This window comes from Rhodnius prolixus, unplaced genomic scaffold, assembly GCF_049639745.1.
Source record: "Rhodnius prolixus isolate KJV_2025 unplaced genomic scaffold, Rpr scaffold_1, whole genome shotgun sequence".
NCBI classification, from domain to species: Eukaryota; Metazoa; Arthropoda; class Insecta; order Hemiptera; family Reduviidae; genus Rhodnius; species Rhodnius prolixus.
Genome location: NW_027411581.1, coordinates 53,700,253 through 53,724,382, shown reverse-complemented (window position 1 = coordinate 53,724,382; position 24,130 = coordinate 53,700,253). Strand labels below are relative to the sequence as shown.

The 24,130-nt window shown below is 33.1% G+C and overlaps 1 protein-coding gene and 1 long non-coding RNA gene across 3 annotated transcripts in view; one reads left to right on the top strand and one right to left on the bottom strand.

Annotated features, from left to right (window-relative positions):
• Positions 1–24,130, bottom strand: part of LOC141462025 (uncharacterized) — a 177,854-nt gene that overhangs the window by 89,904 nt on the left and 63,820 nt on the right. The gene's annotated exons all lie outside the window — the stretch shown is intronic.
• Positions 6,134–23,350, top strand: LOC141461971 (phosphatidylinositol 4,5-bisphosphate 5-phosphatase A-like). Of its 2 annotated transcripts, none has more exons than XM_074143479.1 (5): positions 6,134–6,362; positions 17,816–17,882; positions 18,727–18,876; positions 19,790–20,023; positions 22,755–23,350. In XM_074143479.1, the coding sequence occupies exons 1-5, from the start codon at positions 6,283–6,285 to the stop codon at positions 23,187–23,189; spliced, it is 966 nt and encodes a 321-aa protein (XP_073999580.1). In that variant the 5' UTR covers positions 6,134–6,282; the 3' UTR covers positions 23,190–23,350. The 2 variants fall into 2 exon arrangements, with proteins under 2 accessions (XP_073999580.1, XP_073999585.1); XM_074143484.1 differs by lacking the exon at positions 6,134–6,362 and adding an exon at positions 15,384–15,809 and having other exon boundaries at positions 22,755–23,349.

Genomic DNA, 24,130 nt, shown 5'->3' with positions numbered 1-24,130 from the left:
AGAAGAGGAGTGAAGGAAATTGGCCGGAAAACTCGATTTACTTGCAAGGAAATACAAGATTATCCCTCAGACTGATGTCAGTGAAGCTGCTAGTCCAGTAGAAAGGAAACCGGAATATTTAATTCATTCATAATGTAACATGTAAATCTTATAAAAACTTAATGCTAATACATTTGATCAATTTTTATTTTACTATCTTTTGTGTATTCACTTAATGATCTTGTAGTGATAGAAAACATTTATATCCTTACGACTGTAAGAATAATGCTTACTATTGTAAGAAGGCAGAAACTAAACGTGGAATTCCAGTGAGAGAAAGAACTGCAAGAAAAGAGGGGCAGAAAAATACGGGTTACACTCCTAGCCAACGAGGACATTATCCCCAACGTCAAGAACATTGAAGAAAGAAGAGAAAGCAACCAGTCTAAGTCAATCCTCTAGCTCCACTAAGTCGACGACTCCTCAAAAATCCATATTTCATATTATTCATCTTAATGCGTAACAGTATGATCTTACTGCCTAAGTTTTCCTCTATCTAGGCGCTTTTTACAGCTCTACTGGTAATGGACAGGGTAGTTTGTAACAAGAGGAAACCACCGAGAGGCCGGTAGAGCACTGAAAAAGTCTGTCATTTACTCTACCAATCGTGTCTCTACACCACTACGATCACAAGAGAAGTTACTGCGATCGGCACGAAGATGTCCTAATCCAATGGTTTATCTTGAATTAGGACACAATGCAATTTAATTCAATTTTACTAAAGTAATTTTTGCAAATCTTTTTCTTTTTAAGGAAAAGACAAAAGTTAGAACCAATCAGAAACAGAATCATGGTTCTTTTATTTTAACTCTCTAACTTCTCTGTCAGTGATACTCGTGAGATGGAGGGGTGAGGGGAGAGATTGCTCTAATAAAGAAGAAACTTTCATCGCCGTCGGCCATTTTAATGGTCCCTGCCTCCAAACAACAAATCATTAATTAAAGCTAGATATGTTCTCCCTAATAATTTATTATATTTCTTTTATCTCTTTTTTAGAGTTTGTTGTTTGTTCATTTTGTAAACAGTTTAACCAACAAAAAATGCTCCAGTTTTCTGTTGCACATCTTTACTATTTTAACTTTTAAGTTTGCTCGGACTAAAAAAAAACAAGGTACAAGTAGTAGATCACAGAACTGATGCAGAATGTTCGGAGAGCAGATATCAAGACAGCGCTGTAGGGCATTGCGGTAATATCTAGTCGGTCGTGTAACTTCGACTACGAACACGCGGTGGCGCTCTCTAATACAAACCTATAATTATATTCGATTTATTACATAAAAAACCCACTTCTGCCACTAATTCTCTTTCACTTATATATCTGTATATAAATATAAATTTATTCCTTTCTCTCCCACATTTCTTTTGGTAGCCTGGACTAACAGTAAATGCGATATAGTCTTCTGATAAGAGTTTTTGACTAAGTACTACTCTCTCTCCCTCTCTATTTAGGAATTGGTGACGAAAAGCATTTCAATTGCGGCAAAGTTTCGAAATTTAGTTTTCGTTGTATAATCTATTTTTTAGAGAGAAAATGTCATAGTCCGATTCTCATCCGTTTGTTTTCGACAGGGTGGATAATTTTTAATACTTCAAGCGTTGTTTTTCTTTCCAATAAACGTAGTTTTAACTCTTAGCGGATAAGAAAGGCAGACAAATTAATTAACCAATTAAATGTTGAAAGAATATCAAAATTGTGCATAAGCTACCAATTAAAACTACTAATTAAAGAAATGCCATAATGATAAAAACATGAAATAACTTCATTAATAACTTACCCTGTCTTGGCTACTTTGTGATCAATGAGTCTGTTTTTAACTTTTAAAATATTCGATTACAAAATGGTCTCCTAATTCAAGTGCTCTTTTCGCATTCATTTCACGGGATGGCAATGTCATACCACCTTTATAAAAACTAATAAATCTATGTTATTACGAAAAAATTACAGTTATATTTGCCCTACATTATAAAGAAAATTTGGGAATTTTATCTTTTATAGAAAAAGAGAAAAAAATTGTCAAAGTTGGGTGTTTTTCAGCGTTACGCTTTTTCGTGCAGTTTTTGACGATCAACCCTTATACAACTGTCCTACCGGACAGTTTTAATAACAAATCGGTGAATATATGGAAGTCTAAAAGGGGTAAACGCCTAAATTGCTAAATGATTAGTTTTTTGTAAACTTCTAATTATTATCTTTCTCAGTTTTTCAATCATATTTCGAGAAGAAACTGAGAAATAAAAAAGAACAAAATCTAACGTATCGCCTATAATACTGAACATTTTTTTGACCTAACGTTTTCACCAGTTGGAATAGGTAAATTATTGATCAAGTTATTTTAAATTTTGAAAATTATGAATTTTGTTTTTTTTTAAGCTCATTGGTTTAAAGCTCTAAATCACACCTTCTCTCTTAAAAATAAAAACCAAAATTTCGTCATTATCTTAAAGGGAATTTCAATTAGTGTAACTAAGTTTGCTGCTCCCATAGCGAAGAGTTAACACTCATATTTTTTTGGTCAAAATCTAGAAATATTAAAAAAATTATGGAATAACTACTACTTTTTTAAAGACGGTTTAGAATCGGACTACAATTAAATGAAGTTTTTTGCAAAATGAGATGGATTTAACATCCTTTACCTACGGCCACTTCTGTTTGGCCCACTTAGTGTATTTGACCATGCGTTGAAAACAATTTTGTTGCTTTCCGGTAATCCCAAACAAGAATTTCCAGGGATAACTTAATATTGGAAATTGGACACGAATGCAACACTTCCTTTTACTAGCAGGATGAGAAAGTAAAGAATAGTTTCAATGAATGTGAAAGCAACTAAACATTTAGTTTAAATCAATGCTTAGTTCTAAGTTCAAACGAAATTAGTCTACGAGGTGTGTTCAAAAAGTAACGGGAATTTTCGTTTTTTGAAAAAAATATTTATTTATTCATCTACATTAATATTGTCGCCTTCAAAGTAGTCCCCTTCGCATACAATACACTTGTGCCAGCGCTTTTTCCAATCCTCGAAACACTTCTGAAACTCGATCTTTGTGATAGCTTTCAGCTCTTTCAGCGATTCACTTTTAATGTCATCTATGCTTGTAAAACGACGGCCTTTTAATGTTCTCTTTATGTTTGGAAATAGAAAAAAGTCACATGGAGCCATCATCAAAAAAGTCACGTTTTTTTCGGATTGCTTCACGCAAACGGCGTTGAACTTGTAGGTAGTACTCCTTATTGATTGTTTGACCTTGTGGCAAGAATTCATGATGCACTATGCCATTAAAATCGAAGAACACAGTGAGCATAACCTTCACATTCGACCGCACTTGTCGAGCCTTTTTCGGACTTGGCGATCCAGAATGCCTCCACTGGGACGATTGAGCCTTAGTTTCGACATCATATCCGTAAACCCATGTTTCGTCACCTGTTATAACACGTTTCAGTAGATCCGCATCGTTGTCGACTTCATTGAGTGACTCTTGAGCAACTTCCATTCTCCGCTGTTTTTGTTCAAAATTCAACAATTTTGGAACAAATTTTGCTGCCACACGTTTCATACCCAAAACATCCGAAAAAATTTCATGGCATGAGCCAATTGATATGGCAACATCATCAGCGACTTCTCTGATTGTGATTCGGCGATCGTTCATAACCATTTCTTTCACTTTTTTCACGTTTTCATCGGTTGTTGATGTGCTTGGACGTCCAGGTCGTTCGTCATCTTCAACGTTTTCGCGGCCATCTTGGAAACGCTTATACCACTCGTAAATCCTTGTTTTACTCATAGCAGACTCACCATATGCCTTTATTAACATTTCACACACTTTATTTCATTTTTTACGCAAAATTTAATACAAATTCTTTGATCCATTTTTTTTAACAAACAAAAATCGCCAAGCTCGAAAAACACGTCTAACCTTAACGGCTGCCACTTAAGAAGTAAACAATGAATATTACTGAAAATTTTATCGTACTTCAGGGACATGTGTACCAACATAATAAAAAAAAAATTTTTACAATCAGACTCTCCAAACCCGCGAAATTTAAAAATTCCCGTTACTTTTTGAACACACCTCGTATGTAAACTACGCCAAGGCCTCTCCTTTGAATGCTCAGAACAACATTTAAAAACAAGCTGTAATAACAAAGCCATGTTGAAAGGAGTAATACATCATATTTTGAAATCAAACAAAACAGACTTATAAAATATAAGATGGTCCATATTAAATACAGATGTAGCAATAGTTGTAGCTGTAGTGCCTTCATGCGCCAACAATAAGTAGAATGTACGATCAATCATCCAATTGTAAACATCATCATTTATCAGCTAAAGTTTGGTAACAATCCTAGATCATCAGACAACCGAGCATGTCCGCATGGACAGGAAGTGAACGAGAGGGAGGAAATACAGACAGAAACGTACAGACATACACACGTATAGACACAGAGGCTAGCTGTCGAGTGGGCCTTCCAATTACATCATTTCTCACAAGTTTTAGAGGAGCGGACAGGGCCTAAACAAAATAAGAATGTCAAGATTAAATCAGATATGTGCGCTTATCTGGAAATAGCTAGTGTTCTACCCTCCAGTAACCAGCCAGGATGTGCTAATGAGCTAAAGGGGTTTAGAAAATCTTGACTCTTGATTCCACAGAAATTTCCTTAAATCAAATTAAAGTGTTATCACAATCCGTCTGGGGAGAGATAAGCTGTACCTTATCAAAATCCTCCCCGGATCCTTGTAGTTATCCGCCCAAAAAAAAGAATCTGAAGCGCACACTCACATGACATTCTCCTAGTATAATTTTCGACCATCCAACTTATTTTTAAATTTTGAATTTGTTTTATTCACATATTGGAGACTAGGTCTCCAAAGACCACTTTTTTGCCTCTTTAGGGAACTCCAAATTTAATTTATTTGACACCTTCAACTCGAATCAAAACAGTTTCGGCGTGAAACAGTAATGACCATGACGATAATTACAGCGCCAGTAACAAATAACATATCGTAGGAGAAAGTGGCAACCCAACCTTTTAGACCTATGCCACTGACATAACGATACATTAGATGATCGATAGTAATTATCGCCCTAATTACAGGATTCAATCGATAATTAATACTTTTTAGGGGGAAGATAGTCCAATTGCCTGCTAGATAACCTTCTCCTATGAGAACACTTAAAAAAAAACAAATGCTTGCTGAAAGTGACCGATATTTTAATATTGATTATTAGGTTAAATAACAAATGGATAGTTCTTCTCTTAAAGTCAGTAAGAGGAAGTAACGAAATTGCCCAGTATTTTCCCAATTAACTGTAGACGGGAATATCCTGTTTTTATAGTTCCTGAGCAGGGAAACGAGTGTTTTTTTTAAAAAAGTGAATGAGTGTGTTATTGTGAAGCGCCATTTTACTGGATAGAATTTTCATTAATGAATAGGTATTCTTGAAATCGGTTTTTACGATTTTCTTGAAGTAGTAGTTTATAAATATGTAAAGTAACTTTCAATTGAATTATTTTCTCAAGGAAAATGGCACTTCCCACTAATGTGCTAATACAGTACAGTGTACGTTCCTATCAGGCATTTACATTTAAGGAGAGTTAGTATGTGTTGCCGCAATTTCGAATTTGAATCGGAAATTCCATTTTATTGAATGGATTTGTGTTTTTTTTCTACATAATTTTCTCAAAAATGGTTCCTATGATACTTCAGTAAATTTATCGGTGCTTCAGAGGCTCCTTTCTCGACAAGGTCACTCCTATGCCATTATTGCTTCGATACCGACTGCATGAGACACCTTACCTTCAGTGTAGGTTTAGAATGTTTGGACTGCGTTTAGCGCTTTAGTTCAAAATGATAATTAAGCAAAACTCCATTAGTAAAATAAAAAATAGTTTGGAAAAATTAATAAAACAATGGTTTATTGTTTGCGAATGCGTTACGTTTGAATTCTATTCCCGCACAGCCAACTCGCAACGTTTATTCCAAAAGGAAGATAGAGGAGATAATGAGTGACGCAGTCTACACAAAGAGACAAAAAGCTAACTCTGTTTACACAAGTGTGCCAGATAAAAATGTTTTATTGTTAGTGTGTTTTTATTTAATTGTATGTTCAATTTGTATGTTTTAGCAACCGAAATTGATGAATATAATAAAAATTTGGTAAAACAGACTGTAAGATTGTGATTTGAGTATCGTGCGTCGCTGGCCACAAACTCCGTAGATTTCACTTGTTAAAGTCACCGAGATGAAAGTGTTAATCTTACCAGTGTTTACCATAATCACATTGGCCTGTGTAGGTTTAGCTGCAAAGGAAAAAGATTTTACGTAAGAACTTATTGTCGAATATAAAAAGACAGTTTATTGGAGGTTTTAATTGCTAATCATTTAATTTTATTATTGATACTTAATTTCAAATCTTTTCTGAACACTCCTTTCTCGATTTAAGAATTCATTTAGAATACTTCCTCTTTCGAAGCAATGGTGGGAAGTAGCTGCACTCCCGTCGCCCAAGTTTTTCCCTACGGTTCACTATTCATGGGAAAGTTTTTGTATTTTCCTCCCGCCACTGTTTAGGAGGCGTAGAAACGACTCCTGTCCGTGTTACAATGGATTGTGTGCTCTATAAGACGATATTGCAACTCTGGTAATGGAAAATTCTGGGAATAAAATTATATTTTCTGGCGATTTTCACGTGCAATCTTCAATACTATCTACAATTAGTAGACTTTTATTGCTCGTAAGTAAATTCGATCGAAATTATTTCTCGATTACGATAAGAAAATCTAAATTTAATGAACTCAATTCCGTTGTTATATTTTTATCAATTTATTAAAACTGTCCGGTAGGGTTGATCGTCAAAAACTGCACGAAAAAGCGTAACGTTGAAAAACACCCAAATTTGTCAATTTTTTCTCTTTTTCTATAAAAGATAAAATTCCCAAATTTTCTTTAAATCTTACTCCAAACCCTCCTTTATAACTGTAATTTTTTTGCAACCACCCAGATCTAATAGGTTTCGAGAATAAAGTTGCCAAAAATGAGCAAAAACGACTTTTTTGTACAGATTTGCACTTTAAAAGTCTCGACGCCGTGCCTCATAAGGAGAGGAGTTTGCCCCACCCAAATAAGGCCCTTTCTAAAACTATTATTGCCAATATTACTATAACGCTTAGTCCGATTTTGATAAAATTCAGCTCGAATAAGTGGTTAAAGCTCCTCTACGTTGCTGATGCTCTTGCACCTACTAAGAGGAAGTACTGCAATCGTTTAAATTATCAATGAGTGAACCGATTTAAATCAATGAATTGACGTTCGATTAAAAAATCTTTGCCTCTTTGCCTTTTAGCGAGAAGTACTGCAATCGTAGATTATTTTTCTTACTCTTCTTAAAAGGAAGTACTGAAATCGCAGTTTAATTTTGCTATTTACGTACAAATACCTTCCTATGTTATTCAAAACGCTTTTTCAGAAAAATTGTTATTGAGGATGGTTTTGAGGACCGCAACTATAATCATTCTTTAAAAAGATCTCTCCAGTGGTAGTTACGGTTCCAACTTCACACCTTATCAGGTTATAATGATAGAATTGCTTATTCCAAATTTTAAAAAAATCTGTAAAGAAGATATGTAACTTTGTAAAATAGACAAAAAGGAAAATCTATCCAAAAGGTACAAAAATCTCCTTAACAAAAACTTACAGTTTAAAATGTTAAGTATAAGGGTTGATTAAACGACAAAAGGTACACAAATCAGCGAGTACCCAACATTTCATTAATACTTCATTAATAGTTAAGTAATTCTACTGCATTAATTTTCATTAATAAGTTATTTTTTAGAATTTATTAGATTTCACAGACCCTTATGCTGGCCACTTCATTTATAATATTTTTTTGTTATAATTATGATAAATCACATATATGTACATGCATGTTAAAGTAGAAAAAGACAAAGTTAGAGTAGGCTACTGTCTTGAATTCGTCTTGCCGAAATATTCGTGAGCACAAATAACACACAGTTAATAACAAGTAGATTATTCAACAACAATTATTCATTTCTCAATTGTAATTTAATTTAGTCCCCCTAATTTTACTTATAGTAAAATACTGGAATAATTAGCTGTCCTAAATACATGCATATCTTATTTACTTTATATTACATATTACATTTTTTTTATAAAAAAAAGTTTTGAATTTTTTAGCCTCATAATTTTTTTATATTTTTATAACGTTTTTCTTTTTAACCTGTAATTAATAGTTTGATTATTATAGATAAAAAGATATTACAGTCAATCTACAGTGCTACTTGAAGATAAATTTTGTAGACTAAAATGGCCAGCATAAGGGTCTGTGATATCTAATAAATTCTAAAAAATAACTTATTAATGAAAATTAATGCAGTAGAATTACTTAAATATTAATGAAGTATTAATGAAATGTTGGGTACTCGCTGATTTGTGTACCTTTTGGCGTTTAATCAACCCTTATACTTAACATTTTAAACTGTAAGTTTTTGTTAAGGAGTAGTTTATGCTAACTAATGCCTTCACGTAAAGTGTTTTATATTCCTTATCTCTTTAAAATACTAAATTAATTGAGTTTGCCAATCCTAATTTCAAATCTGTATTTAAGAAGCACCCTCTTAAACAATAAGGAGATGGGTTCACAGCTGTTTTTTATTTATTTATTTTTTTTAATAATACAGCTGTTCTGATACCAACTGATAGAATCATTTAAATTTAATTTCGTGTGCTTGTTGCATTAGCGAAAATTAATCTCATTTGAAAAATAAAAAATTTAAATAATGTAGTCATGAAAACTTATTTCCTCGAGTTGTTAAGATTTGTGAAAAGCTATATAGATAAGAGGGAAATAACAGAAAATAAGGGAATAAGGGGGAAATTAGTAATTTAATGTTATTAATATGGCGGTGGATTACATCTTAGTTGCGTGCTTCAAATATACGAGTATATGGTGTTCTGCTTTCCACTTTCTATGTAACTATGACTAATTATGTTTTGGAATTCAGTTTCTCCTTGAATGTTTCCGAAATTATTGCCGCCACAGGAAGTGCTACATTACGAAATGCTAAAAGGGACCTCCTGAAAATAATCTATAATTTCTATTGTTTCCGCATCGTACACTATTTTCCGAAGTGATTTTACATGAGGGAAGGGAATAGAAAACCCTGAAAGTGGAAAAAATCAGATGATAACACTCAAGCAATTTTATTTCCTAATTAACTGCACTAAACGCTAATAAAATGGTACTATTAGTCGAAGTGTGGCGGCAGGCCCTCCGGGAAAAATGAAAAATCAATATAAATCAGATAAAGTTTAAAATTGAACTTACAATCTCACATATGTGATTTCAAACTTCAAATCAAAACCGTTTGGCTTCTGCGGTTTGTACGGTTCCTGATATTTGATATTCGTTCTACCCGGAATTTAAGATAGAAATTTTTATATTTATTTAATTTTATGTTATTAAATTATGTATCTAATACGCAGGTGTTAAAACCATAAAATATATTGAAACGCTACAGAATCTTTAAAGAAATTCTAAGGAATCCTGTTTAATAGTTTCGGTTATTAACATTTCAAATAAAAGAAATAGAAGCATGTATTTAGTTTGTATTCAAAATTTTAATAAAACGAGCCTAACTGATTTTGAAAACATCGCTAAATACTGAAAAATCAAATTGCAATTTGGAGATTAGATTAGATTAGATTAAACTAGGGCGGCCTGAAGGCCTACGCCACTGCGACCCCTTTGGATCTATTGTGGCTCCCCTCACTCTAAAGCTCACCCTCCAGACTCGTCCTTTTAATCAGACTCTTAATGCTGGGGAGCGACTCTTGGGTAAAGCTCACAGGCCTTGGTTTTTCCACCCCGAGAAGTAACATCTTTAGCCATACGAGCCCCTCGCACTGACACAACACGTGCAGTTCCGTTTCCTCCTCTTCCTGACAGAACCTGCAAAGGCTATCTGCGATGCATGTGTTTCATGAGCCAGCAGTGGCCAGTTAATAGGCCTACAATCATCCTTATTATAGCCCCACGGCCTTGACGGATTAATTCTGCAGTCAGCCTCGGCGAATAGCCTTTAATGAACTCCTTCGCCTGTCTCTGCCCAGTGGTGGCAAGCCACAATTTGAAGCTTGTGGTCAAATGATTTTTTTAGGACTTGGAATTTATAACTAATTCCCACTACTCTTACCTAGATAATGAAGCCGTCAAAATGTCATGTCAAGTGATAACCCCAACCTTTTCCCAAAAGCGAGCTTACACTTTCTAATAATAGTTTTACATGCATCAATTTCTAATATCAGATCTACATGCGTCAATTGAGTAAACGACTTTTTTAATGAAAATCACAGGGGTTATTTCAGAGAACTCCCATTGAATTCACTGTCACGTTTTCTCCATTTTGCTGAGTTTTTCTCGAAAACTAACCGAACGATTTTCTTTATATTTTATGACGAAAAAGGTAAGACAATTATATTAAAATGCCACATTTATATAAAGTACGGTTCTATTAATTACAAACAGTTAAAGACGATTAAATAAGCTGCTAAAATTTCGAATTCGAAGAAAATAGCGAATACAGAAAAGCGAATTTCCTAATAGGTCTTTTCAATTTCCTTGACTTTTCCGCAATGTCTTACTCATATAAAACGGTAAAATTCTTTTTTAGAAAAAATCTATTCTGGGTTACAGGGAGTATGGCAGGGTTAGGACACTCTAAAGTAACAATTAATAGAATGTACGGTAGTATCAACTAGGCGATATTACATCAAAAAATTAGATTTATCGCTACAACTTTGAATTTGACGATAATAGCTTGAATGATCGTTCTTGAACGAGATTTAAAGAAAAAAAAATCGTTTCGGAGCTGATCTGGGAAGCTACATCGTCAGCTTTCGTCAAAGGTACCGATTTATAATAAATTTAGACAAGATTCTAAGCTTAAAGTAAATTTGTAAATAATTTCCCAGAGAATTGTAGAAATAAACTAATAAAATGGTAGATACGGATAGAAGTCGAGGAGTAAAAGAGGCTGGTACAGGGTGCTCAGTTAATACCGTAGTTGATCTGTATTTATCTGATTTCCTCAATTTTTATTTCCTGATTCACACAATAGAGAATGTAATGGTGAATAGCATCTATTGATTGGCTAATCTTGGTAATCTGCACTTTACAGAAGGGAGAAAGGAACAGCTGGCTCTGATTAGCCGGTAGATAAGGGTTTATCTAGATGTAGGTATATTGTGTCAATCTAGCGCTTATCTCTAGAATCAAGGCTTTACAATTTTTTACAACTATTCTCTTCGCGGTGGGAATGTTCTAGTTTAGGGTTCTGTAAGGGAGAAACTGTGCACAAGGTAAAAAGCCCTTTAAAGGGTAAATTAACTCTTAAATCGGACGAGAACTGCCTCTTACCAAAGTAAGTTCTAATTCTTTCTAAGTTCGACTTCGACTTTTTTTTTTTTTTGTGGTTACTGGAGATTTACTCTCATCCTCAATAAGATATCGGCGCACAAAATGATGAGATTATTCAACCAACAAAATTCAACCGTAGATGAAACATCTAGAAAATGAACAATGTGTTGTTGGACGATCGCCGATTAAAGGAGTATAGATAGCTGATACTGAAAGATTACAGAACATTTTACCGGAAGAATTAAATTTGAGAAAACCTAAAGCACGATGGATGCTGCATTTGTTAAATACTGTTAAAAAACAAATGAATGAATTTGGCGGCAATTTTTCTACTATTTTAAAAAGAATTCAACTGATTTGTTGCTGAGAATGAGACGAGAGTCCCTAATAATCGCCAGAAATGTAATGGATCAAATGAGTGGAAGCCGGTGACTCAATAACAAAACAAACCAAAAAAAGTTGATTGATTATAAAGGTGGTGCCTTTAAGCCAAAACGGCACCCAAAGTATCTATTGTCGCTCTCTAATGTGTCAGAGTTTGTTCATAGTGTATAGAAAGTGGGTAAAGTTATGGTGTGTTTGATAATTAGTTTGTGTTTGGCTAATCTAAAATATTTGCACAGCTGTGCAGTTAACGGGAATACCCGCAGGGACTCCCAGATCTCTAAGGAAATGGGTATCCCACTTCTCCCTTCAGTTTTGTTTTGGGAGAAGAGGGAAAAATGGATTTTTAAAAAGATTACTTTTCTAGAAAAGTTGAACAATAACTTCCCTAACCCGTGAACAAGCAAACTAACTAAAATATTTTTAAAAAGTATCAAAACCATAAAAGAGTTTTGATGATGGAAAAAACAGGGATTTGACCCACGAAAATATTGGAACTTTCACATCCTGCATACCCAGATTTAGCGCCCTTGGACTCCAATCTATTCCCAGATCTACAGAACTTTGTGAATGAAAAAACGTTTTGATTCAAATGAAAGAGATGTTAAGGGGGATGAGAGAGTACTACTGAGGTGCATTTTACACCTTTCAAAACGCACTTCAGAGATGGACTCTGAATTGGGGAAAAAAGGTTGGAATAAGGTGCATTGAACCTAAAATGGGGACTCCGTAGAAAAAGGATATTATTTACTTAAAAAACGTTCCAGCTTGCATTTCGCTGTCTGACCAAGAACGTTTCTTTTCTCACCTTACCATCACAAGAGAGAGCAAGAACTGCAGTCCAGCTATTAATATTACATTGGGCGCATTGCCAATATAATGCACCGCGAGCCATCAGCCAGTGAGCTGGTCCCCCCATCTGTATATTTCAGTTTAGGTAATTTATCCATCCTAGAATAGAATATTTTCTTTATTTCCCACAGTTAAATATATAGACAAATAGTAATTCTTATTCCATCTATTTATTTACAGTTATTTGCTTAATGTAAATACTGCCTGTGTAATTTATTACTTCGTACATATTTTAGTAAGGAATCATTGGATAAATTTCTCTTTACGGTTTGTTTACTTTGAATAAACATAGAATTATGCGAATGTTAATTTTTTTACAATGACAATTTTTTATTTCTGTATTTTATAATTTGATAATTTGACAGTAAAGTGACACCATATAATCCGGTTGCTCTGTGACTATGTGAAATTTGATTAACGGAAATACTTTTCGATAAATCTTTCGAAGGAAACCAAGTACCTTGTTTTTTCCTATTCTCTCAAGACAAAACACCTTGCTATACATTTATCATTTATTAGATTATTATCAGACTTTTCCATCCCCCAGATCTGAAGATAACCTCCTTAACAAAAACTTACAGTTTTAAAAGTTAAGTATAAGGGTTGATTAAACGCCAAAAGGTACACAAATCAGCGAGTACCCATCATTTCATTAATAGTTAAGTAATTCTACTGCATTAATTTTCATTAATAAGTTATTTTTTAGAATTTATTAGATGTCACAGACCCTTATGCTGGCCATTTTCGTCTACAAAATATATGTTCAAGTAGCACTGTAGATTGACTGTAATATCTAGTTATCTATAATAATCAAACTATTAATTACAGGTTAAAAAGAAAACGTTATAAAAAATTTAAAAAAAAATTCAAAACTTTTTTTTATAAAAAACTTACACCAATGATTTTGTTTATTTTATTTATTTATTTTTATTTTAAATAAAAATCGTCGGTTTAAGTTCATTCTTCGATTAAAGTAATTGTTATTTTATGTAGTAGTCAAACGTTTATAATAATAGGTAATAATTATCTGGCTTTATCGCAAATAATATAGTTTTCTTCAATTACATTCTCAATCTAGGTATTCATCCCACAATGTTGTGTATATGCAATATAAAGTAAATAAGATATGCATATTTTTAGGACAGCTAATTATTCCAGTATTTTACTATAAGTAAAATTAGGGGAACTAAATTAAATTACAATTGAGAAATGAATAATTGTTGTTGAATAATCTACTTGTTATTAACTGTGTGTTATTTGTGCTCACGAATATTTCGGTAAGACGAATTCAAGACAGTAGCCTACTCTAACTTTGTCTTTTTCTACTTTAACATGCATGTACATATTTATGTGATTTATCATAATTATAACAAAAAAATATTATAAATGAAGTGGCCAGCATAAGGGTCTGTGACATCTAATAAATTCTAAAAAATAACTTATTAATGAAAATTAATGCAGTAGAATTACTTAACTATTAATGAAATGTTGGGTACTCGCTGATTTGTGTACCTTTTGGCGTTTAATCAACCCTTGTACTTAACTTTTAAAACTGTAAGTTTTTGTTAAGGAGATTTTTGTACCTTTTGGATAGATTTTCATTTTTGTTTTTTTACAAAGTTATATATCTTCTTTACAGATTTTTTTAAAATTTGGAATAAACAATTCTATCATTATAATCTGATAAGGTGTTAAGTCGGAACCGTAACTACCAATGGAGAGATCTTTTTAAAGAATGATTATAGTTGCGTTCCCCCAAACCATCCTCAATAACAATTTTTTTGAAAAAGCGTTTTGAATAACATAGCAAAATTAAACTGCGATTTCAGTACTTCCTTTTAAGAGGAGTAAGAAAAATAAACTACGATTGCAGTACTTCTTCCTAAAAGGCAAAGAGGCAAAGATCTTTTAATCGAACGACAATTCATTGATTTAAATCGGTTCACTCATTGATAATTTAAATGATTGCAGTACTTCCTCTTAGTAGGTGCAATAGCATCAGCAACGTAGAGGAGCTTTAACCACTTATTCGAGCTGAATTTTATCAAAATCGGACTAAGCGTTATAGAAATATTGGTAATAATAGTTTTAGAAAGGGCCTTATTTGGGTGGGGCAAACTCCCCTCCTTATGAGGCACGGCGACGAGACTTTTAAAGTGCAAATCTGTACAAAATTTCGATTTGAATGACCCTTCATTCATGCAAATCGGTTCACGTGTCGATAATTTGCAACGATTGCTATACTTCCTCTTAACAAGTGTAAGAGCAGATCGTCGCTTTAATGTTACGTAGGGGAGCCCTAACCCTATCACCCTACCAAATTTTATCAAAATCGGGCCAAGATTTACAGAGTAATTAGTAATAATAATTTTGGAGGGGGCCTTACATAAAGGGGGCTAACTCCTCTCCCATTCGATGTACAGCGTCGAGACCCCAAAAAGGCACATCTACATAAAATTCCGAATCGAATGACACCTCATTCATGAAAATCGGTTCACGCGTTTAGGCGCTACGTTGTTTACAAAATAGGTAACAAGAAGAAGAAGAAGAACAACAACAAGAACATTTTTTGAAAAAGCCGTTTTTGCTCATTTTTGGCAACTTTTTTCTCGAAACCTATTAGATCTGGGTGGTTGCAAAAAAATTACAGTTATAAAGGAGGGTTTGCCCTATAATTTAAAGAAAATTTGGGAATTTTATCTTTTATAGAAAAAGAGAAAAAAATTGTCAAAGTTGGGTGTTTTTCAACGTTACGCTTTTTCGTGCAGTTTTTGATGATCAACCCTTATACAACTGTCCTACCGGACAGTTTTAATAATTCAGCACATTACTTTCAGAACAATAATTGTTTGTTTGTCTAAATCACTATAAATGTCTGAAGTTTATGTTACTTTATTTTTTGATAGAAACGTTCAATAGCAATGGATTATAGGCTATAATAATTACAATGATGCAAAACCAACATTTAGATTCTGTTTTTTCAGTTGAATATTTAAAATTCAAGTCCCTATTTTATCTCACTTAGTATTCGCCATTGTAACATCCTTCACGAATTTTCAGTTACTGGAAAAAAAAAAACATCCACTTTACAGCAAATGGTAAGGCACTTTTTTTTAAAACCATAAACTGTACCTAATCTTTTTTTTTTCTATCAGATAATGCAATTGGGTGGTCATTAATCCGTTTAGAGCAGTTAGTGCAAGCGCCTCACGTATTCCACCATTACTGTACCGCCACTTGCTGTAAAATTAAATTTCACTACGTCGTCAAATTATTTTCTGGCGATCGTGTCACATGCCAAGAATTGAGTTTTAATCCTGAGTATATGTCCTAATGGTCCATGAGGGTGAACAAATATTGCGTTAATACTGACACTACTTTCTCTGAAGCCGATTTCCGTTGATGTAAGTGACTAATATCCAATAATATTAAACAAATTCGTAATTTTAACAACTTATTTAATTCCTAGTGACAATACATAGGTGGTAAAACCGGAGATCTGTTTAGAAATGGCTCTTTAGGCGAAATAATTTTTTTTTTCCGGCCTCCCTCCTGAAATAACGTTTCGAGCGTAAGTCTATTTCTTTCGAGCGTAATTAGATATGATAAAAAAATAAAATATAAATTATCTAACCCCATAATTCTAGCAAACTTATTTAATCTTCGTTAAAATAAGTCTTCTGGGCTGTAAATTATAATACACATTCGACATAGCCTTACCCCACCTTTCCTAAAAGTACACCTAATCCTGATCGCCCTGGAAAAATGGGCAATAAAAGTTGCAGTAGGTCTACTATTACACTGATATACTGATCCTCCAAGCTCCAAAAAGTAATACTCCCTATTTGACCCAGAGCTTTGTGTCAGGTATCGATTAAACTTAGACGAAACATTAGATACATTCATTCGTTATACATACTTCGATTAATTAACTCGTTAAAACTCAATCTCCAAAAACCAAGTTTCCATACTCCGTCACATCCGTAAGTCAATAGAATGAACTTAATATTAAATGATACTCAAAGAAGGTAGGTATTTCCGGTTTAAGAGGGAAAACAAAAAGGTTGACTGAAAAAGGTTGATATTTGTGAAACTGAGAGCGCAAAAATGTTCCAAAATTAGAATTTAATGTCTCTTCTGTCTAAAGCTGGTGGCGTCTTAAATATGTTGCCAAAGGAGGAGTTCAACATTGTAAACAGTTAATCAATTGTATTAAGAAAACGTCACGAGATAAAATAATATATAAAAACGAATCTTCTAGTGATCTCAAATTCATTTAATATAATCTGTATTAAAGTAAGGAAAAGAAGTTTCTGGTTATAAATTATTTAAGAGAAGATAATAATACGTTGTAGAAATTAATAAACTCTATTGTTCTTATTTTATTAATAATTTTTTCTTTTTAATTTCACTTTATGATGATTCATGGTGCCATTGATTGTCGTATTCTGCCCCCTACTTCCCCCTCATTAATTAACACTTAATTATTATGTAAATGAACCATATGTTCTTAATAGCTTCACACAGTACTGCTAACTTCACGGTAAATTTTTAGTTGAAAGAGGCATTTCATATTAATACTAGTAGTTGGTTTCCAGGTGCTATTAATCGAATTTAATTGTTTAATTCAGTATCGATTATAAATGAACCAAATACCTATAGCGCCGTTCAGAATAGTTCTTGGACTGCCGAACGTAATCTTTCAAAATCCGAATTAAACAACCTATCCAAAAAATATACTTTATTAATTAAAATTTTGCATCCAATCATTTCGTCTCTAACAGCAATTCGCGAGAGAATTCTTAATTACTTTTTTTTTCTGCACAAATTGTCTTCAAATATTTACATCATTTTCGAGCAAATTTCCAAAAACGCAAAAACTTTTTCTTCTAATATACGCATTTTCTAAAATCTTGTAATACCAGCGATCCTAATTCATTACTTTGGCTATAATTTCTACCCTAAAGTTCTAGATCAGAATGGTAACCAGTTACCGGTAAGGGAGGGTTGCCACAAATGGACAATTGTTACGGTTGGATCTGTTTCTTCCCTCTCCTTTCATGCACAAGCCGAGAAATAATCTGAATTGTTTTCTTCTTGGCAGGATCCATATTGCCACATGGAATGTGAACGGAAGGAAGCCGGCATGTATTACCAAATTGTTAGGTCAGGTAATTTTTTTTTTTGTATCTTTTATTTGTACTAAGTTTATTAATAAATATTTATTTTTATTAACCCAAGTCTAAATCGTAGTGTACATTGGAACAATATTAATGTTTTTCTCCATCGAAAGGGCTATTTACCTCTAAGATTACCTCCCACATCATCACAGAATCACTGGCAAATCAATGTCAATGTTGTGAAAAGAAATACACTCTGAATGGATGGTTTAAATGGATTATAACATCTAAAATTACCCTAAATGTGTCAGATAATCGCAAAATATATAGGGTTGCCGGCCTTCGAATGGACGATACGCGTAGGCTAGGGTAAAGCAAATAAAGTTTACATAATTTACGTATTCATTATTAATCTGGTAATATAAATATGAATTACTGATCGCAAAGCAAGAGATGGACGTACGTGGTGTGATAGTTCGAGCGGATGCAGAAGTTACTAGTGAGGTGATGGTTGAATTCGAAAGGTTCTATCGCGCTGGAGTAATACGAACTGCTAATGCATCGACTTGATAAATATGTTATTATGACTGTCTGCTTTCCCTAAAGGTAAGAATAATTTTTCGCATTCTACACTGGGTACTTGATCTTCAACGCATAACTAGTTCTTAAATAGTAGGATCTATGTTAAACAAACAGAAGCTCTTCGAACTATTAATGTGCTTGAAGTTCAGCTGTAATCATCACTGCTCTCAAAGAGAAAAAGTTGCTGAATATACTCTGTCTATTCGCTCCCAAAAATTATCGTTCGTACACTATTGGTTAACATCCTTTTTCTTAGAAATTCAATAAGATATTTTAACAATTTTTGTGCTTACAAGTCATTGTATTTTTTAAGAATTCAGATAAATACGAAAGCTTGCCGGATATGGTAATAGTTGGTCTGCAAGAAGTGACCATGTCAGCTGCTAAGGCGATTTCCAATTATCTTACCGGTGAGAGGTGGTCCGAGACTATGGAAGACAACTTAAGTGGCAACTATAAAAAAGTAAGTAGGTATAATCTAATTTATACAATTTAATTAAACATTTATTTTAATTTTTTATTTGTATATTTTATTGTTAATTGCTGGTTTTAATGATTTTCAACTGTTACTGCTGTGATTATGCTGAATTTTCGATATTCAGGTTTTATCTAAAATCGAAACCAACCCCAACTTCAAAGAAAATGCCTTTTCAAAATATTTTATTGCAGTTGTGAATGTAGATAGGAGCATATCTGTGGGTAACTGGACAAGATACTGTTGTAGGGTTGAGCTACTATCGTATACATCATTATTAAAGTTAGATAAGCTTTCCAGATATTTCTTCAAAAGAAAACAACTATTTAACCAGCAACGAAGAAATCATTTAAGAAAAGATCTTTGGATCAGAGATTTCTGGAATATTTCACCTACAAACTGATTCAATAAATTTCTAAAACAATAAGAAGTATATGTATATATACTGAACTACGAAATTAATTTTGTTGGGCGTATTTTCGGACAATCACACGCCAGCCCGGGAGAACTCTTGTAGAACAAGGTCGTGCTTCCTCATCCAGAACCATTACAACTTTATGATCGGAGTTTGAGAAAATTCGGATAAACAAAAGAGATTTGAGATTTTTGCTCAATTGTTGAGATATTTTGAAGAAAACGATAACATTCATTTTATTTTAAAATAAGACTGCCAACTACGTAGTAAAATAAATTCAAATTTTGAATAATTTCCTCGAAATATCTATTTTAAGAGTTTTTGAGGGTGCGGGAAATAAGGTGAGTAGAATGTCATACAACCTTGGGATTCATTCAGGACTTTATACTTTTGCTTAATGTAAAGAGACAATTCGTCAAGTGAGTTACGCTTGAAAGAGAAGAAGATATCAAAGTATATTTTTTAAAGCAATTATTTTGATTACAGGTAGAATCGGTGTCATTATTGGGCATAGTGTTAAATGTATTTGTGAAATTAAATAGCGCATGGGCATTGGAAAGTGAAGCAGTAGAACGTGAAATGACAGGAATGGCCGGGCTTTACGGAAATAAAGGTGGTGTGATCATGAAGTTCCAGCTGCACGGTCTATCTTTCTGCATTGTTAATGCACATTTCCATGCACATGATAAAGGACTTGAATACAGAATCAAGGATTTCCGGGTAATTATGTTTTCTTATATGTTACCTAACCTTGTCGTTCTTGTATCTGACAACGATATGAGGTGATTAATTCGATCGAGAAAAGGAAACCTAGTTCGTCACCTACGCTTTTGAATGTGCATAATTATATTTATTAGTTTTAGATTTCAAAATTGCAATCAGTACTGAAAGCATAAAGGAACTTGCCAGAGATATTTTTGAAAAAAGTAGCAAAAACTGAAAAAAGTGCTGCTACAAGCAAAGCGTGGGAGTCCAGAGATTTGGCTCGCCTGTCCGTTGGTTGTGCCCAGTTCGAACAGATTCTTTAAAAAAAATAACGTAATTTTGACAGTAAACTGTTTGTTTTCATGTTTTAAATAACCCTAACTTTTGAAAAACCTAACCGATTTCAAAAATTCTTTTTTTGTTTTTTTTTAGGAGCTCAAATACTATAAAAGCATGCAAAAAAAATATAACGTTCCATTTGACAAAACAAAGTTGGATGCTGTATCTCGAGATACAGGGGTTCAAAAAAATGGGTCAGTCACTGAAAATACGTGTTTTCTATTTTTTCGAAATTTCCCGCCGTTTAAAATAAAAGTGGGTGGAGCATATAACTCTGGTCACCCTGTATATGTATACAGGGTGTCCCAAGCTATATGGATAACGACTTTTTCTCGGAAACTAAGGTAGCTAGAAAAAAACTAAAAAATACGTGTTCCCTTAGTTTTTTGTTAGGAATCCAAATTTACTTTGTAAATTTTTTTCGTTGCTTCCAGAAGCGAGATATAGGCACCAACTTCATTTTTTCAAATGGGAAGGTGCGGTTTTTATTTCAGAAATAGATTTCTCTATTTTTTTAAAGAAAAATTTACTTGAACGGTTTTTTTCTGTGAGCGATATTTTAGAAGTTATGAATGAAAACATGATTCTTATAAGAAATGTCAAAATGATAATATTATAACGGTTTATTGATGGAATAAGAAGAAAAGTACTATTTTATTATAAATTTTACTCCTCATTAATATTACAGATCATGCTCGAACTGGCCTCCACCATTAGAGATGCATAGTTATGCTCTTTCCTGCCAATTGCCCTTACTGCCAAAGAAATAGATTCGAATTTAACTGAGTTACAGGCATCTATTATTCTCTGCTTTAGTTCATCTACAGATGCAATCCTGGCTTGATTCTGATACACCTAGATTTAGAAATGCTTTTAGATAGGCAGAAATAAGGAAAGAAAGAAAAAAAAGTTATGAATAATCACCTTGTTTTTCAGGTATCCCCAAAGGAAATAGTCCATAGGTGTCAAATCCGGTGAATGAGGTGGCCACTGAATCGCCCCCGTGTCGATATAACACCATCAGGAATGTAAAGAGATATCTCGATAGGCAATTTGATGGGCGTGTTATATCGTCACGGAGGGCGATTCAGTGGCCACCTCATTCACCGGATTTGACACCTATGGACTATTTCCTTTGGGGATACCTGAAAAACAAGGTGATTATTCATAACTTTTTTTTCTTTCTTTCCTTATTTCTGCCTATCTAAAAGCATTTCTAAATCTAGGTGTATCAGAATCAAGCCAGGATTGCATCTGTAGATGAACTAAAGCAGAGAATAATAGATGCCTGTAACTCGGTTAAATTCGAATCTATTTCTTTGGCAGTAAGGGCAATTGGCAGGAAAGAGCATAACTATGCATCTCTAATGGTGGAGGCCAGTTCGAGCATGATCTGTAATATTAATGAGGAGTAAAATTTATAATAAAATAGTGCTTTTCTTCTTATTCCATCAAAAAACCGTTATAATATTATCATTTTGACATTTCTTATAAGAATCATGTTTTCATTCATAACTTCTAAAATATCGCTCACAGAAAAAAACCGTTCAAGTAAATTTTTCTTTAAAAAAATAGAGGAATCTATTTCTGAAATAAAAACCGCACCTTCCCATTTGAAAAAATGAAGTTGGTGCCTATATCTCGCTTCTGGAAGCACCGAAAAAAAAATACAATGTAAATTTGGATTTCTAACAAAAAACTAAGGGAACACGTATTTTTTAGTTTTTTTCTAGCTATCTTAGTTTCCGAGAAAAAGTCGTTATCCATATAGCTTGGGACACCCTGTATATAAATAATGTATAATAATGTGTCCTTGCCTTAGCTAAACGAAATATAAAATTTGAACTTCCTGCAATAATCTGACTCAACTTTTTGGCGGTTATTTTAACGAAATCTAAAATCTTCTATCTTAGGAGGAGCAAGAAAGAATGTAAAAGAAATAACTGAGAATGCCGAGACTAAAAATGAGTTATTTTTAATTAAAAAACGATAATCTCTAAACAGTACCACAACAAAAAGAAAAATTGATTTATTATTATTATAATCAAGGTTTTTAAATTTTGTATGCATATATTTCTGACTGGATTTTCGGCTTCGGTTGTTTATATTTCGTACACACATTGCCACTACTAGGTTTAGTTTTAGGGGTTGGTTCTTGATTAACTGAGAAAATTTATAAATTAAAAGTTTCCTTGCAATTACCAACAAGAAATGTAATTGTATTTAGAGTAAAGACATTAATTAGGAAATTCCAGCTCAAAAATAACAAGAAAATTTAACGGCTCCTCTACTACGTCCAGTAGAGACTTGAATACTTCTACATTATATGATATATATAATATGATTCTCTAATCTAATTATTGGATTAATCAGTATTATATTAAGTTTTTCCTTCTTTTTTTTTCAGGAAATCAACCAAGGGAGGAAGAAATTATGTGGCCAGGAATCAGATTTTATATTCTGGTTAGGCGATTTAAATTTCCGCATCGTGGAAAATGAGAAGTACACGCCTGAATCTATTGCAGAGTTTATTAAAAACAAAAATTATCATGAACTGTTGGCCAATGAACAACTAAAAGAAGCTAAAGATGCTGGGAAAATATTCAAAGATTACCAAGAAGCAAGTATTAAATTCGCACCAACCTTCAAACTAAATGTGGATCAAGGCACATATAACTTAAAACGAAGACCGTCCTGGACAGATCGAGTACTGTATAAATCACAAACTAAAAAAAAAATTGAAATTTTAGCGTACAATTCGCTGGAGAATTATACCAGATCCGATCATTTCCCAGTGATGGCTCAATATAAAATTAAGGTTCCAGATAATGATAAAAAATAATCGAAATATGCAAACAACATACAAAATTTTATGTTCAACTTGGTAGTCAAATCGACAATTTATTTATTGAGGGTTTTGAGCATAAATAGGTCTGTCTTCTCAACGCAAAATATACATTTATAATTATTACTGATAATTGCCTGATTTGTTCGCTTTCCTTGTTATAAGGCACACAATAAATTCGCAAATGGTTTTTATGGTGAAATATAAAGAAAACATGAGTTTAAACATATAAACAAAAACTTACAGTTTAAAATGTTAAGTATAAGGGTTGATTAAACGCCAAAAGGTACACAAATCAGCGAGTACCCAACATTTCATTAATACTTCATTAATAGTTAAGTAATTCTACTGCATTAATTTTCATTAATGTTATTTTTTAGAATTTATTAGATGTCACAGACCCTTATGCTGGCCACTTCATTTATAAAATTTTTTTGTTATAATTATGATAAATCACATATACAGGGTGTCCCAAGCTATATGGATAACGACTTTTTCTCGGAAACTAAGATAGCTAGAAAAAAACTAAAAAATACGTGATCCCTTAGTTTTTTGTTAGGAATCCAAATTTACTTTGCAAATTTTTTTCGGTGCTTCCAGAAGCGAGATACAGGCACCAACTTCATTTTTTCAAATGGGAAGGTGCGGTTTTTATTTCAGAAATAGATTTCTCTATTTTTTTAAAGAAAAATTTACTTGGACGGTTTTTTTCTGTGAGCGATATTTCAGAAGTTATGAATGAAAACATGATTCTTATAAGAAATGTCAAAATGATAATATTATAACGGTTTTTTGATAGAATAAGAAGAAAAGTACTATTTTATTATAAATTTTACTCCTCATTAATATTATAGATCATGCTCGAACTGGCCTCCACCATTAGAGATGCATAGACATGCTCTTTCCTGCCAATTTTCCCTTACTGCCAAAGAAATAGA